This window comes from Labeo rohita, chromosome 22 (genome assembly GCF_022985175.1).
Source record: "Labeo rohita strain BAU-BD-2019 chromosome 22, IGBB_LRoh.1.0, whole genome shotgun sequence".
Classification (NCBI taxonomy): domain Eukaryota; kingdom Metazoa; phylum Chordata; class Actinopteri; order Cypriniformes; family Cyprinidae; genus Labeo; species Labeo rohita.
Genome location: NC_066890.1, coordinates 44,688,088 through 44,706,307, shown reverse-complemented (window position 1 = coordinate 44,706,307; position 18,220 = coordinate 44,688,088). Strand labels below are relative to the sequence as shown.

Genomic DNA, 18,220 nt, shown 5'->3' with positions numbered 1-18,220 from the left:
TACAGCCAACACTGATTTTTTTTTTTTTCCCCCTTATCCAATTCCTCCTTACAGTCTAGACAGTGAAAGCTGGTTCAGAATGGGTCTAAAACGCGTTGGTGGATTATTTGGGTATTAAGCTCAAGAAGCTGTGCAAACAGAACCTGTCAACTTCAGGTAGGAGATCCTCAGAAGAACCTCACTATAGTACTGTGTTTATGGGGATAAACTAATGTGTGATGTCTGTACAGCATAATCTACAGTGCACATGATATAATCATTGTTTCTATGAGTTTTAAGTGAGAACAACACTATCTAAATTTGAATAAGAAATTCAGCTGGAATTGTGTAGAGCCCTTTAAAGATACACTGAAACTAATCCTTTAAACTGGCCTGCTTTAACTAATGTAGAGGTAATTTTACAAGCTTGTATTTATTGCTTTGTAAAATGATTACTTATACATACAGGTTGGAGGAGGTTTAAACCTTCAAATTAGACAAATTTGCTATAATAAAACTATGCATATGTGATACTGAATTATAGCTTTTGGTTGAGTGTTAATTCAAATGGTTATTTTGTTTTATATACAGGTTAATCTGAGAACAGACACGTCCAGGAGCCTTCATCAATCATATAGTGGACTGTAGGATGATAACACTTAAAACACCATTTCCACTCAACAGCGTGGAATAAATTTGTAGTAGAAATATAATCTGTCTTAACTGCATATACTTATACTTTAGAATTTAATATGAATTAATATGAAATCTTTTTTCTTTGTAAATACTGAAATTTAATATTTACATTGTTTTATGCACAGATGCAGCATTGCCCGTAACCATTTTGTGCTAGCCCTGCATGTCATTGAGCATTTAGTGAATTTTCTGGGGACAATAATGGCTAAGAATTTTAAACTTCACATTGTTGTATCTATTATTTTAACATGCTCACTTGAGAAGCATTGTGGCTGGTCAATACCCAATTGAATACCCAATACCCATAATTCCTTGAAGTTTAATCATTTAATTGTGGTGTTTGGTCAAAGCATGGACAATTATAAATATGTGTGTATAAGTGGTATATTGAATTAACAGGTCTTTGAGCTCTAATTAATATTTTGATTGTTTTATTGTAAAGTTGTTGTTTTTGCATTTACTGTGCTGAAGTTTCTTTTGTGTGTGTGTGTGTGTGTGTGTGTGTGTGTGTGTGTGTGTGTGTGTGTGTGTGTGTGTGTGAAAAAAAAAAATAGATGTAACCCTCTTTGTAATCATTAACATTTTCAAAAGTAACTGTAATTTAATTACGCATTTTTTTCTCAGTAGCTGTAACTAATTACAGTTACATTTATTTTGTAATTAAATTACTTAATTGTGTTACATGTAACTAGTTACTCCCCAACACTGGTAGTAGCTAGTAGCTTTATGTAATTAATGCATACAGGTAGAACAAATTACAAATTAAATAATGCGGTATTACTCAGCAAAACAGAAACAGAAACAGAGCAAAGGGGCTAAAATATTTAAAAGCCAGATATAAAATGAAAGATGATAGGCATTTTTGGTGGGGAAAAAAAAAAATTATGGAATAGACTTCCAATCCACAAATTGAATCCACAGAACTGTCTCTGTTTTTAAATATATTTTATTAAGCTGTAAAGATCTACATGTCTGCTACTGTCATTTTATAATGGTGCCATTACACAAATTGACCTTTATGCACTGTCAAAGAAGACCAAGACCAATGAAAGTGCTACTTCAAGAAAACCCAGAAAAGCATCATAAGTGGATCAAATGGATCATGATCAACAATGTAGCATATTATAGACAATCATCAACTCTTGGTGAGTTTAAAGGGCATTCAGAAACTTTTATTTTTGTAAGCATTTGATCATACGTGAGTGTCGAGAGTCACAGATTTTGTTTTTAAAAGTATGCAGATGTTTAAACAGTTTTATGACTTCTACGAGTTGATGTTTTTAATATCTTTTAATTAAGGTTATTTGTGTTTGCTATATTTTTAATGTCTTACTGTTTGTACGATAAACTAACAACTGTGGTCAACACCACTGTATTATTATGTGCGTTATAAATTAACTGGAAATGGAAGTAGATTGCGATTGCATACAGGCAGCCCTTCACAGTGAACCCATGACAAGAGTGGTGCGATTTAACTAGCTCAGTGTCAGGAATGAGCACACTTTGAACAAAATTGTTATTCAGTGAATCCATATGAGATAGATTATAGGATTAGTTCACTTTTAGAACAAAAATGTACATATAATTTACCCACCCCCTTGTCATTCAAGATGTTTATGTCTTTCTTTCTTCAGTCATAAAGAAGTTATGTTTTTTAAGGAAAACATTTCAGGATTTTTCTCCATATAGTGGTCTTCTATGGTGCCCCCGAGTTTGAATTTCCAAAATGAGGTTTAAATGCATCTTAAAAGAGCTCTAAACGATCCAGGATGAGAAAGAAGGGTCTTATCTAGCGAAACGATCAGTTATTTCCCAAAAATGTACAATTTATATACTTGTTAATCTCAAATGCTCATCTTGTCTAGCTCTGCAATGCACATGTGTACTCTGTGCAGTCCCATTCAAGACAGTTAGGGTATGTCGAAAAACTCTCATCTCATTTTCTCCTCCCACTTCAAAATTGTCCTGCATCGCTGTTTTACCTTTTTTGTAAAGGGCATTTGACTTTCTTGGCATGTTCACTTTGTAATTTACAAATTGTAAACATTGCGTCAGTACTTATGCAGTGATGTAGGATGATTCTGAAGTTGGATGAAACAATGGGATGGGAGGTTGCCATCATACCCTAACTGTCTTGAACAGAACTGCACAAATATGGATGTGCATCACAGAGCTAGACAAGTGTTTGCGGTTAAAAAGTATATAATTTATTTATTTATTTTTTAGAAAATGACAGATTGTTTAGTGAAATAAGACCCTTCTTCCTTGGCTGGGATCATTTAGAGCCCCTTGAGGCTGCATTTAAACTGTATTTTGGAAGTTTGGAAGTTCAAACTTGCGGCCACCAGTGAAGTCCACCATATGGAGATAATTCCTGAAATATTTTCCTCAAAAAACATAATTTCTTCATGACTGAAAAAAGAAAGACATGAATATCTTGGATGACAAGGGGGTGAGTATCTGTAAAATGTAACTTTAAACATTTAAACGCTGAATTTTTAGCATCATTACTCCAGTCACATGGTCTTTCAGAAATCATTGTAATATTCTGATTTGCACAATAATAATAAAAAAAATATTGTTGTTATTATTGTTATTATATTGAAAACAGCCAAGTAGAATTTTTTTCAGGTTTATTTGATTAATAGGTTCAGAAGAACAGAATTTATCTGAAATAAAAAGCTTCTGTAACATTATAAATGTATTTATTGTCACTTTTGATCAATTTAAAGCATCCTTGCTAAATAAAAGTATTAATTTCTACAATTTCTTTCCCCTTCAAAAAATGCTAAACATATACTAACTCCAAGCTTTTGAATGGAATAGTGTATATGTTACAAAAGTGTTTTATTTCAGATAAATGCTGATATTTGTATCTTTCTATTCATCAAATAATCCTGAAAAAAAATTACTCCACTGTTTTAAATATTGATAATAATTGTTTTAAAAAAAATGTTTCTTAAACAGTAAAACAGCACATTAGAATGATTTCTGAAGGGCAAGTGGCGTTAAGGTAACATTTAATTAGGCCTAAATGTTACATGTGTGCTTTTGATACTTAAATGGAAGTAGAACTTGCTGCTTCTGCAATTCCACATACAGGTGCATCTCGATAACTTAGAATGTCGTGGAAAAGTTTATTTATTTCAGTAAAATAAATTGTGAAACTTGTGTATTAAATAAATTCAGTGCACACAGACTGAAGTAGTTTAAGTCTTTGGTTCTTTTAATTGTGATGAATTTGGCTCACATTTAACAAAAACTTATGGTGTGAGTAGGCTGGCGCAGTGTGGCTGCTGCTTCTCCATCAGAAACAGAAAGCGGTTTTATTGAATTGCATTGTTTATCTTGTCTGAATAATGCGATTGCACAATTATCTGTTTTGTCGGCTTGGACTGCAATATACGGTGACTATGATTTACTGAACTGCAAATGAATGTGTGATCAGCTGTGTTTGGATTCCTAATCTCACCTGGATTTAATCAGTTGGCAACATGCTGTTTTGTTGCTTTTCAGTTATATTTGTGATCTTAACTGGAGCTTACGGCAAGAAATACCTCGAACACTTCGATTTCACCATGGTAAAGTACCTTCCAGCTGAACTGTTCAATTTACAGCACTGTCCACCTCATCCTACCTGTGTTTTGCAAATGCTGCGATCACTGCAACTTCTCCGCCGGCCCAGGTATGTTCATCAGGGATCCCGCCCGAGTCTTCATACAGGTAGTGTATGACCAAACGCAGTTTGGTCAGAAAGGCGTCTGGATCGTCGTTTTCAAAACGGCACGTGGTGTGCATCTGAACACTTGCTCCATAAATAAAAAGGGGCTTCAATCTGTGACATTATTGTGGACAAGAATCCGGACTTTCTTTGTCTCCGTGAAATGTGGCATCAGCCAAATGACTGTTTGAATCTTAATATGTGTGCCTTACCAGACTACACTTATACTGATCAACCACAAACCACCGGCAAAGGTGGAGGTCTTGCTTTTATTTATATATTATAATATTATTTATATATATTTATATATATTTATATTCTGATGTCTCTGTCACTGAAAGTTACTCTACCTTGCTTTCCTTCATTTGAATGTTTGGCGTTCAAATTGAATAGTTATTCACCAATTCTTGTCTTAAATATCTACCGTTCTCCGAAACTTAACCCTGTGTTTTTCTCTGAATTTACTGAGCTTTTGACACTTACCAGTGCAATTTGTTCAGCTATTGTTTTAACTGGTGATTTTAACATCCATGTGGACAATCAAATCTGTAAAAATACTGTATGTTTTATGAAAATATTAGAGTGTTTCAATCTCACTCAGTATGTCAATTGTCCAACACATAAGCATGGTCATACATTGGACTTGGTTTGTACTACAGGTGTGACGACCAGCTTGAGTGCACTGATGTATCATGTATAAGTGACCATAAACTTATTACTTTTAGTGTGTTTCCATCTTCTCTGCAGACAACCAAGAAGCATGTAATTTGCTTTAGAAAAATCAGAGATATTAACCTAGATACTTTTATACATACTATTGGTGAACTACCAGTTGTGACCTCCATTGACCAATATAATGCTGCCCTTACATCTATTTTGGATAAGCTTGCCCCGTGAAGAAACGTGTTGTTTCTTTTAAGAGGTCTTCTCCATGGTATACGCCTGAGCTTCGTGAGCTTAAGGGAGTTGGTAGGCAGTTGGAGCGACAATATAGGAAATCTGGTCTAACAGTTCACAAACTTATGTACGACAACAACATCAGATTGAGTACCATAATTCGCTGAAAATTGCAAAAACAGAGTATTATCCAATGATTATTAGTAGTGGGGTTTCCAATCCACGAGCTTTGTTTAATATAATTAATAATCTAACCCAACTGATCTCTAAGGTTAATTGCCTCACCACAGAGCAGTGCAATGATTGCAGGTGCGGAATTTGGGTGTGATTTTTGATGCACAGCTGACTTTTAATACTCATTTTAAGAATGTTACTGAAGTAGCCTTTTATCATCTCTGGAATATTGCATGTTTCTTTCTATGTCCAACGCAGAAAGGCTAATTCACGCCTTTATAACATCCAGTTTTAATTATTGTAATTCAATTTTTGCAGGGTTACCTGCAAATTAGATTAAGAGACTGCAATATGTGCAAAACTCAGCTGCTCATGTTTTAACTTACACACCATCCCGCAGTCATATTACTCGTGTGCTTTCTCAATTACACTGGCTTCCAGTCCAATCACGCACTGATTTTAAAGTTCTTATCTTGGCTTATAAAGCAATACATGGACTGGCCCCTGAGTATATTTGTAATCTGGTTACAGTGTCCACACCATCTCCGGCCTCTCTGGTCTGCTGGTTCTCTTACTTTGTACCAGCCTCGCTGTAAACTCAAAACTATGGGTGGGAGGTCATTCTCTTGTATTGCCCCCAGGTTGTGGAATTCTCTGCCTTTTCCTATTATGAATGCTCCATCTTTTGATTGTTTTAAGAAATTACTTAAAACTTATCTTTTTTAATGAAGCTTTTAAGTTGTAATCTTACAGTTAATGTTAACATTTTTGTTTTGGTATTGTGATTTTATGGAATTGTGTCGTTTGGTTGGTTGTTTTTTTTTTGGTTTTTTTTTTTGTAGCACCTTGAGTGTAAGAAAGGTGCATTACAAATAGAATTTATTATTTATTATTATTACAAAAACCCACCAATTCACAGTCTCACCAAATTAGAATATGGTGACATGCCAATTAGCTAATCAAAACACACTCTTGTTAAGCCACTCCTGAACCACAGACAACAGGGAGAAGAAGAAATGGACTGTTGCCCAGTGGTCCAAAGTCCTCTTTTCAGATGAGAGCAAGTTTTGTAATTCATTTGGAAACCAAGGTCCTAGAGTCTGGAGGAAGGGTGGATAAGCTCTTAGCCCAAATTGCTTGAAGTCCAGAGTTAAGTTTGCACAGTCTGTGATGATTTGGGGTGCAATGTCATCTGCTGGTGTTGGTCCACTGTGTTTTTTAAAACCAAAGTCAAGTATTAAGTACATATACAGTAAATGAACATACTTTCCAGAAGGCCAACATTTTTTTTTTTTTTTTTTTTTTTTAATTGGTCTTATGAAGATTTCTAATTTGTTGAGATAGTGAACTGGTGTTTTTTTTTTGTTAAATGTGAGCCAAAATCATCACAATTAAAAGAACCAAAGACTTAAACTACTTCAGTCTGTGTGCACTGAATTTATTTAATACACAAGTTTCACAATTTGAGTTGAATTACTGAAATAAATGAACTTTTCCATGACATTCCAATTTATTGAGATGCACCTGTATGTGACACTGGACCACAAAACCAGTCATAAGTGTCATTTTTTTTCGAAATTGAGATTTACACATCATATGAAAGCTGAATAAATAAGCTTTCCATTGATGTATGGTTTGTGAGGATAGGACAATATTTGGCCAAGATACACTTAAATAGATACATTCAAAAATCTGGAATCTGAGGGTGCAAAAAAAAAAAAAAAATTCTAAATACTGAGAAAATCAACTTTAAAGTTGTCCAAATGACGTTCTTAAATGCATATAGCAGCGTGCTATTCAAAAATGAAGTTTTGATATATTTACATAGGACATGTACTAAATATCTTAATGGAACATGATCCTGATGATTTTTGGCATAAAAGAAAAATCGATCAGTTTTTGGCTATTGCTACAAATATACCCATATGGATTCGTTGCAAACTTTATTGCATGTGAATTTGGATTTCTTCAGCCTGGTGCTATTTGTTTTGTTAAAAGCACAATCACTTTTAGTAGGCTAGACATTAATATTCTAAATGTTTTATAATTGATAATTCGTTTATTTTATTATTTTATTTTATTTTATTTATTTTTAAACTTCATCTTGCTGTGTTTGGGTGCCTAATTATGCATGTATATGCAATTAAATCTAGTGATGATAATTATTATTTAAAGCACGTTTATATGACATTTTATTTTGTCATATTGCCCTGGCATTAAATGACAATATAGTAGTAGTGAGATGGTTTGTAAAAGATCTGCTGAAAGAGTAAGTTACAGTAATTTTGACACATTTCTTTCTTCTTACTACCACAATCTCTCTATTTGTCTTCCTTGAAGCCCAGAAGCAAGTTTTTGCAAAACTATTGTATTATTCGCAAAGTACGTATAGCCTACATGTGAATAGATTGGACTCATTTTAGATTTATATAAACGAAACCGAAAGTGTCAAAGGCAGACAATGAATCGATTCACAGCCCAGAAAGCAATGCTTGAAAACTATCATAAAAATAAATAAAATACAATACATGTTGAGTTTAGGTTAATAAAGATGATGGCGTGAAGTTAGTTGGTTATTAAATTTTAAAACAAAAACGTTGCTGTGTTTTGAGGATATAGGCTACTCTATTTGAAGTATATGTAATAAACACAAAGTGCCGCATTTTTTGGTGAAAACTTCTACATCACTCTTGTCAACATAGTCCATAGTTATCTTGAGCGTTTTACCCATTGGGGCGTTTTCCCCTACTCCACCCTACTGTAAATGCTGATATCGGGTCTCTTTGGCAAGAGTCGCACCATATGTGACAAGGTTCGTAAAGGGGAGAAAAAGAAACCATTCTGCTCAGCGTGCTTTATGCTCACGACTGTCATACTACTGCAAGTTTGAAAACGTCCTCGTATTTTTCTAAGTATTTGTTTTTAATTCCCTCTTTTTATATTAGCTTGTTTCCCCATAATGTAAAATCAAAATCATTCGGGAAATCAGACCTTTACAATTAGACGGGTAAGTAAACCCAAGCGGGCAGCGAATGACGCTTTAATGTCTCATTTAATTTAATATTATGTCATATGATTAAACTGAATGTTTCAGTTTACTCAGCTCAACAGCCTACATTTATATTCAACTATTGTGAAAGCTGTCAAAATTAATATAATCAATATTAAGCATGACATAATGATCAAATACGTTATAAATATGATCTGCAGTGCACCTTAACCTGACACTGTTTGGTTGCACTAAATGGAATGTAATATTAACTGTGTCAGTTTAATACAGTTTGTTTATTACCAGTTCAACATCTGTCATTGTTCACCCCCTGCTGTCATGTCCAGGTTGTGCTGAGCAGCTGAATGTCTTCAGCACAAAGATATGAGTTTCAATGGCAGTTGCATTATGTCAGAGGAGCAAGGAAAGGACTCTCTGTCTGAGATGAGTGTCTCAGAGAGACAGAGGTAAGACTGAGTCTGTTTAAAGAATCATTAAAAAACGCATCTTTAGTTTCAATATTGCAGCTCTGTTACCCAAGTCAAGTGTTTATCATAAAAGTTCAGTAAGTTGGACAAACAATTTGATAATTTTGTGTTCATTTGTAAGAGTCTAAAAATGCAAACGCTTGTCTAGAGTCCCATAAAAGTGTAGTTTGCTTCTCAATTACATCTTTCGTTTTTATGCCAAATAATAATAATAAAAAAAACACATTTCATTGCACCATGTGAAGTGTCCATGATGGTATACATACATCTCGGAGATGTATATGTGACATCTGCATTTACATCTGCAAGACATATTTTTAGAGTATAGCTCATCTGCAATACGTCTATAGGACATTTCCTATCATATGTCAAATAGACGTCTAATAGATGTCTTTAAGATGTTTATTATTTAGAATGCATGTAAAACTGACATCTTACAGACATCTGTCAGATGTTTTTACACAGCAGATGCTTTCCAGATCAATCAGAGTTTCCGCGGGGCATTAAAAAGCAGTGGAAGTCATTAAATGGATTTTGCGAAAAACAGCTTTAAAAATCATTTAATGTATTTCTACAGGAATTAAACAATTTTAGATGGTTTGGAATAAAAGTATTACCAGTTTATTTGGAATATACCAGCTTCATAATTAATAACTTTTTGATTTGATTGGTCGGTGCGAAATTGCCATAACGCTGGATGTTTAGACAACACGGACTGAAACATGAAGGAGTAAACTAGAGCAGAGAATGTACATTTCGTAAAGTCAGAAAGAAATTGTATAGTACAATCTAACAATTTTGGCAATTTTTTTCTTTGGCCTGGACCTGGTCCATATCAACAGCTAAAGTGTGGCCCAGATTAGTATGTGTTCCCCGGCCCAAAATTGGACCACATCTTTTTAGGCAGAACTGAACCAAAACAGTGCCATAACCTGGCAGCCGTGGCCTAATGGTTAGGGAGTTGGGCTTGTAACCAAAAGGTTGCAGGTTTGAGTCCCAGGTCTGGCAGGGATAGAAGGTGGTGGGAGTGAATATCCAGTGCTCTCTCAACCCTCAATACCACGACTGAGGTGAGTCCCTTGAGCAAGGCACCGATCCCCCAACTGCTCCCCGAGCGCTGCAGCGATAGCAATATGGCTGCCCACTGCTCCGGGTGTGTGTGTGCATGTTTGATCACTTCTCACTACTGTGTGTGTGCACTTAGATGGGTTAAATGCAGAGCACAAATTCTGAGTATGGGTCACCATACTTGGCCACACATCATGTCCTTTCCTTTCCTTAACCCAAAATGAGCCAAATCATGAAAACAGATGTGGCTGATATATGAACCTCATATGGTGTTATTATGTGGCTGAGTTCTGCAAAGGGCTGATGACCCTTATATGACCCAGATGTGGCTGATACATCAAAAGACATTATTTAACCATATTTACACCTCCTATTTTTATTCAAAATACCCATTACACAGTAAATCCTAAACATGTCTTAAACACAAACATTGATTCACATTTGTGTTTTTTTTATGTTTATAATAGAATTTTAATAACAGAAGTACAATACAAGAACAAAACAGAAGTGTGCTATTTTGTAAATGTCAAATAAGTGAATAAATTTACAATAATTGATATTTTCAGTAAGTCTCACCAGCCTCTCACTTACAGCCTGTCAGGAAAAATCAGCACTGGACACATTCTCTTTATCTGCCACCCAAGACATGTCATAGTAAACTTTAGTTAATCTAATAACAGGCTATTTTTAGACAATACTTAATACACATAATATTATTGAAAACATTTGGGGTGTAATGGTACACAAAAACTACCTCTGTTTTTTTTTTGACCATTTTGCTTTTATTATGACAGGACAGATTAGAAGTGACAGAAAGCAAAGTGGGAGAAAGAGATGGGGGCAGGATCAGGAATGGTCCTTGATTCAGTATTCGAACACGGGACGCCCGGAGCGCAACAGTGTTGTATGTCACCACGCTGCCCACAAGGCTATCGGCACCTACAGGTTTTTTTTGTTTTTTTATTAAACAGTTGTTTACTGAGCAATTTGTGGTTCTGACTTTAAATGCATTCAATTATAATTAAAATTTTCTTAAGGATAAAAAATCAATCTCAGCTAATGCTATAAAATAGGGAGCCCTATTACTGGAACATTACAAAAATATTAAAGGCTACAATTAACAACAAAGGCCAAACTAATGAATTGAGTTGTATTAAATACAACAATCAACGCTCAAAAATAAACAAAATAAAATAAAAATGTATGCAAAGATGTAATTGCATGGCAGTTGTTACAGAATGTCTAAGTCTAATTATAGACATGTTTTTTTGTTTGTTTGTTTGTTTGTTTGTTTTGTTTGTATGACAGATTTAAAACATACACTAATTAAGGCATCACAAAAGTAAATATTTAATGAAAATATGCTAAAATAGTGCAAATATTTTGCTAAATGGTGTTCTTTAGAATTTTTTAGCAAAGTGACAAGCTGTGAACACTGAATGACTTGCCTGAGGTAAGAGTAATGCTGCTTCGTGACATTTTGTTTACAAGCTGTTTTGTTGACATTTTTCCACGGTTGCAAAACTGATTCAGAGATTACTTGAGATGTCATTCATGTTTATTTCGTGTTATAACTGGTAGAAAAGAGAAATGATCGCATTCCTTATATGTACCCGTGCTGCCCTTTGTACCTGCAGCGGTCTGCCACGCCACTGTAAGAAAAAGTGATGAGGACGTAGAAGATCTTGATGAAGATAGCAGCATAGCAGTGGCAAAGTACATGTTGTACCTTGGATGCAGCGGAGTCAATGTTGAATGGGCTGAGATGTGGACTGCCACAAACCTGCCACACACGACTATGGTAGGTTATATGTGTATTTCCAAGTAAAAGCCAAATGATAACCATAAGTTAACATATTCCATGGTGTGCCATAGCCAAGCCACATACGGCTCTCAGCTGTGTGCTGTCATCTGGGCCATATACCTCAATACAAATAGTCATTTAATAGAAAATTCCCTCCAATTCTAAAGCTGTGGCAAAATATATATGGTGAAATTTTGGCCCATATGTGCTCAGCCATGCCATACCTAGGCCAAATGTGACAGCAATGAGCCATATTTGTCCCAAACGTTCTTGCTATCTGGAGAGTGACTGAATGTGGGTTGGTAGATTAATCAGGAGATTGTAGATAGAGTGTCAATAGTACATTTGAGAGATGGTGGTGGTAAGTGGTTTATGCGTTCCGCTGTAGAAGAAGAAGAAGAAGAAGAAGAAGAAGAAGAAGAAGAAGAAGAAGAAGAAGAAGAACAACAACAACAACAACAACAACAACAACAACAACAACAACAACACAAAGAACTAAACTGCGTTCTAATGTGCATAGTATCCATCCTAAATTGTATGTGATAGTAGTAATTTTTAATAGTATTTAGGGCAGATAGCATGGATAGTATGCATATGTTTACTGTAGTGCTACATAACGTATAGTTGAAAATAAGGGGCTGCCAGTGACAGGCTGTTGCACACATACAATTCTGACAGTGTATGATTTATATTAACATTACTACAAAAAAAAAAACAAACAAACAAAAAAAAAACAACCATGATCAATAAACTTTAAACGTTAATTTAAATAAATATAATTACACAAATAATGAAGACAACAATTTCAATTTGTTTATTGTTAAATAACTCAAACATGCTTTTTTTTTCTGTCCTCTGATAAGCATTGTTCTGGGCTGCCCTTCCCAAAAGCATAAATGCTTTCTTATGATATTTTTGGGAAACACAGCCCTGTCTGAAGTGAGAGAATGCTCTCTGTGATTGATTGGTTCTGACTTGCAACATTTGTGCATTCAGATGAGCAGGAAAATGTATTCACTAACATAGGTTATACGTCCAATTCAATGCATATTGTACGCTGTACTTTTTGTTAAATAAACAAAATCACTGGTAAATAAAACACAACTTAATATCAATCTTTTTTTATTTGAGTATCGATATCTCATCAGGATCAATATATTGATACGTCAGGATTGATACGCCCATCCCTACGAGATAATAAAACATGTTGTTCTCCAACATACATCTCCATTTCTATGACAAACTACAGTTAGCCAGGAAAGTTTTCTTAACGTACATAGATGGTTCCCTGTAGGGGAGTTACACAAAAGTATTTTGGAATAGTTTTTGCAAATTTGTGACTCTCAGTTTTCTTTGTTTTGGAAAGATGTTGTTTGGTTTTCTTGATACAGATAAAAATACAGATAAAGAGTTTCATCTTATAAATCTATTACTTCTCCTAGCCAAATGTCAAATTCACAACTGCAAATTATCCAATAATAAACTGCATTTAAGGTGTTTGTTAGAGAATTGCAACAATATTTTGAAACACTCTCTGTATCAGAAAATGTTAAGGCGAGGAAAAGACTAACTTGTTGTGCCTTTTTAGGATTCCCCTATAAAATGATTACTTTGCATTTATTCATTTATTTGTTTATTCATGTGATTACTTGATTTTCTCCTATTTGTTTGCTGTTATCAATTTTTTTTTTTAAACTTTATTTTATTTTTTCTCGTGTTGTTTATGTATTATTCTTTTATGTTGCCTTTTTAGGGTGTAATTTAGCTTGCTTGGCTGTTATTTGTGTTCGTTGTTATTTTACTTGTTCTGTTTTGTATCAAAAAAAAAATCTCGAATGAGCCTTCACGTAGGGATGGGTAGATCAACACCTAGTGTCGACACACGTTTCGAGTTTTCGACACACTAGTGTTCCGAAACAGTGTTCCGAAGCATTGCTCGAAATGAGGCTGTCACGTGATATTTGAAAACAAAGCTTCGTTACCTCCCTGACACGTCACGCCAGGCTCAAATACAAAGCGTATCGATTGCTCTATCCCATAACCGTTAGTCATTTAGTGCAGTTATAACTTTATCGGACATCATGTTTGTATGTAGGTTTTATATATAATTGTATGTAGGTATATGCATATATAATTAAATAATTGCATTTGTATTTGTGCATTTTTTTTTAACAATGTGCATGTTTGTGTTCTATTGTAAAGACACAAAAATGGTGCAAAGAAAAATTACTTTAGTTTGATCTATTGGCATATTAAACACTATTTTGGAGGTGAAAAGACAGAAGTTTGATGCAAGTAAAAATGAAGAACATAAAGCCTTTGTCATTGTATTGTGCAAAATACAATACATTTTGGAAACTCTTTCGCTGCACACACACGCCACCTTGCTAATGACATATGCTTTCAAAATTCACAAATAAACCTTACAATAAGACCCCAATGAGCAAAACATCTAAATGACACATTTTGTGTAAGAATTTTTATTGACCAGCAGATGGCGTAGTGGCGAACTGTATCAAAAGCTTCGAAGCATCAATGCACTTTGTTGTAAAAGCCTCACTGCTTCAAAAGCCTCCTTTGGCACACCTCTACCTTCACGTGGCAGTCACGTGATTATGTGCAAACGAAGCTTCTTCATAGATCACGTGGTTATGGCAAAAGGAAACAAGGTCCTGTACAGTGCTTAGGGAAATGTTTTGTTTTTTCTGGTACAAGCTTGGAAACCTCGGTGCCGAACGTCACATCACTTTAAAGAACTACTATGGCAAAAAGAGGACGCCAGAATGACAAAAATGTGCCAGAGCAACCCTGTTAATCGCTTTTAAAATCAAACACACCGTATAATAATAGCATGAAATATTTTAATACGGACTGGAATTTCCTTTGGAATTGTACAAACGTTACGCGACAAACAACAACAGTGCTTCAAATGCATCTCAGTTATCTTCTTAGTGCACAAGACTGGACGTAAGTTTTATACTTTATCGATTACAGTTATTTGCACTGATCTATATAATGACTATGTTCTCTATTATAGATCAGTGGTTATTTGGTGGAATAAAATAAGGTTACCATTCTGTATAAGCGCGATTTAAATGTGTAGTTAAAGAAGGCCTATATTTTGCTTCCGGTGTTGTGCCGAAATCGGTGACGTATCGAAAAGTGTGGTGTCTCTGTTCAGCGAATTTTCGCGCGGGAGCGCGCACGCTGTAGATCAGACGCTGAAGCCAAATGATCTGCGTCAGAGGAGACGAGCGGTGCTGTAAAAACATTTCATGTCTTAAGACTAAATAAAACTGGACAATCTAGATACTGTCACCAGCAACTAAATGTTTATATAGGAAAGAAATTAAACATTAATGCTGCTACTGTTGTCTGCTACTACTAAGAATGTTTTCCGCTTGAGATATTTTAGCACTCGTAATTACAATTTATAAGATATAACATAGTCCGATTATCTGATAAATGTATATCTTATTTTTATTCCTATTACTAGTTCCTGAAATTACCCTATAATGTCAGAGATCTACAGTTTGTTCCTTACAAATGCGTATGAGTGTAGTTGGCAAGGGTCACTGAATCTAACAAGATTCATATCAAAAAAACACTCTCTCACTAACTATAAATGTTTAACAAAGTGTGATATTGAGCTCTTCTTCTTTTTATTTTATAAAGCATATTGATCAGCTGACATATTGACACAGTATGGTCTGACAGGTCAAAATTATATTTATACCACAATATTACCCATTTTTACTGTAAGTCTATTAGTCTATGTTCTTCAAACTCATTCCTGTCCACCTCAAGTGATGTAAAGATTGCTCCTTTTTCAATTGGTTTGTTCTTGATGCCTTTTGAGTAACAGTCACCAATTATTAGACAGTACAGATATCATACCAGAAAAAATAAAATAAAACTCACAAATTTTTGTGATGCTTTTTAGGTTCTCATTCAGAAGGTTTGTTATTGCACCTCTGTTGACATTTCTCCTCTGTAAGTACGGTCAGCTTAACTGTATAGGTAATTTTCAATTTAAATTTCATTAAACTGATTTAAAAACATGAGCTTAACCTATTTTAAAAAGTTAAGAATTGCTTAACTTATTTTGATGAGTTACAGCAAAGTAAATTTATGTAAAATAATGTAATTATATACATGTTAAATGTTCACTGTCCCACATGACTTTGTGACTTATTTTTCACAAAGTCATGTGGGACAGTGAAATATTTTTTTATAATTCTGACTTATTTTTCACAATTAAATACTAATTAAATTTTGGTTTTGATTTTGAATACATACAATTTGAAAGGTTTAAGTTTTTCAGCATTGCTGCAGTTTTATAACAAAAAAAAAAAAAAAAAGAAGGGGGGTTGGGGGGGGTGAACATACATGCATGTTAAGAAATTTATTCTCAATCTGCATTTTTCACATTGAATTTGTACAAGAAAATCAGGGGTGAAATCCTGTAGGCCACAAAAAGGGCATATACATGTTTTACTTTCAGTTCTGCTTTTTCTCTTGATGCCACATAATACCTTCACATATTACCATATTTTTAAATATTTTTAATGAAGTTCAGATTCTACATTCTTAGTAGTAGCAGACAACAGTAGCAGCATTAATGTTTTCATTTCTTTCCTATATAAACATTTAGATGCTGGTGACAGTATCTAGATTGTTCAGTTTTCTTTAGTCTTAAGACATGAAATATATTTTTACAGCACCGCTCATTTACTCTGACGCAGATCATTAGGCTTCAGCGTCTGATCTAAAGTGTGCGCGCTCCCGCCCGAACATTTGCTGAACACCTAGCGACACCTAGTCACACTTTTCTATAGGTCACCGATTTCGGCACAACACCGGAAGATTTTCACAGCTGTCAAGCCAGCCGGGTCTTGAAAATACACGATAACTCCAGGGTTGTGGCTAGAAGGGATACAGCTCCGACCGAAAACTAACAATTAAATGAATTGTTCTACCTATTGAATTGTTTTTTGTTTTTGTTTTTTTTTAAACAAAAAAACGTCTACACCTACCCCAGCCCTAAACTTAGCCCTTACTATTAATATATAGTGTATATGTGTGTGTGTGTGTGTGTGTGTGTGTGTGTGTGTGTGTGTGTATGTATGTATATGAACATTAATACATGAACGTTAACACATGCAATACAAATGATGGACAAAAAAATTATGTATTCAGATATATATATATATATATATATATACACATACATATATATATATATATATTTACAACAATTGTGTATTCAGTAACATTAAAATCCATTTTCAAATCCTATATATATATAAAAAATAACATAAAAAAAAGTCCCGAAAGTGTACTACTATTTTTTTTTATGTCCTGATGGAAAATAGCAATAAATACCTATTCTGATGTCGCTTTATGGTGTTTTAAGGGTTAAATTGTTTTTTTTGCAGTAATATTCATGAGTGGCTATCTATTGAAAATATCAGCTAAAGCATTAAGGAAATGCCGTTCGGACAACGTCTTTACATCCATTTTGACTGCACCCAACATCCATACAGTAAGTGCGTGACTAGACAAGCAAGCAAAAAAAAAAAATTCAACTGGCATGACTGTGTATTTTCAAGATGCGCCTGGCTTGACCGCAGTAGATTTTCTTGGGCTATACCCAATTAGACAAAGAATATCCCAGAAATTACTATTAAAACATGAAGTTCATTTTTTTTTGCCAGTTTCAGTTTAATTTTTGGCTGATAAATGAAACAGAAAAATGACTTTAAAATGATATTAAACTGCATTACAAAATGTGTCGGACTAGGTTATTTTTAATCACAGTGTAAATAATGTCCATTTTCTGAATTTCAAACTATGTTTTTTTTTGTTTTTTTTTAACTCAACAGTCTTCATTATTCTTTGGAATAAATGCCGTTCCATCTCAATAACAATCACTATTTCCAGGTCATACTGAACACAATCAGTTTAACAAATCAGTTCTGAGCTGTTGAGCTCTCTGTTCAGCTGCAGTATGTCAGAGGAGCAGAGAAATGATGCTGAGAGTAGCCTCTCAGAGCTACAGAGGTAAGACTGAGTCTGTTTTTATATAATTACCCTGATAGCACACATACATCTCAGAGATGTCTATTTGACGTCTGCATTTACCTCTGCAAGGCATAGTTTGCTTATCTGCAATGCATCTATGGGACGTTTCCTATTAGATTTCAAATAGACACTTAGATTAGATGTCTTTAAAGATATTTATGATTTAGAATGTATATAAAACTGACATCTTACAGACTTTTGCCAAACATTTTGTATACAGCAGATGCTCAGTCAAGTATTTTTAAAAATCATGAACATATATTTAATCTCACAGGTACATCTTAGGTACATTAAAGATATTGCTAAACAAATTTGAGCCA

The 18,220-nt window shown here is 34.4% G+C and overlaps 1 protein-coding gene and 1 long non-coding RNA gene across 2 annotated transcripts in view; both read left to right on the top strand.

Annotated features, from left to right (window-relative positions):
- The first annotated feature begins 52 nt into the window (after positions 1-52).
- On the top strand, positions 53-1,131 carry LOC127153522 (uncharacterized). The gene is made up of 2 exons (XR_007825280.1): positions 53-156; positions 571-1,131. It is a non-coding gene; the product is annotated as an uncharacterized LOC127153522 (long non-coding RNA).
- Positions 1,132-8,295: 7,164 nt separating this feature from the next.
- LOC127153519 (NACHT, LRR and PYD domains-containing protein 12-like) overlaps positions 8,296-18,220 on the top strand; it is a 44,392-nt gene continuing 34,467 nt past the window's right edge. Inside the window, exons 1-5 of the mRNA XM_051094609.1 lie at positions 8,296-8,474; positions 8,804-8,923; positions 10,807-10,957; positions 17,255-17,361; positions 17,702-17,879. Coding sequence (XP_050950566.1) covers positions 17,827-17,879 — 53 coding nt within the window. The 5' untranslated portion in view covers positions 8,296-8,474; positions 8,804-8,923; positions 10,807-10,957; positions 17,255-17,361; positions 17,702-17,826. The remainder of the gene's footprint in view (positions 8,475-8,803; positions 8,924-10,806; positions 10,958-17,254; positions 17,362-17,701; positions 17,880-18,220) is intronic.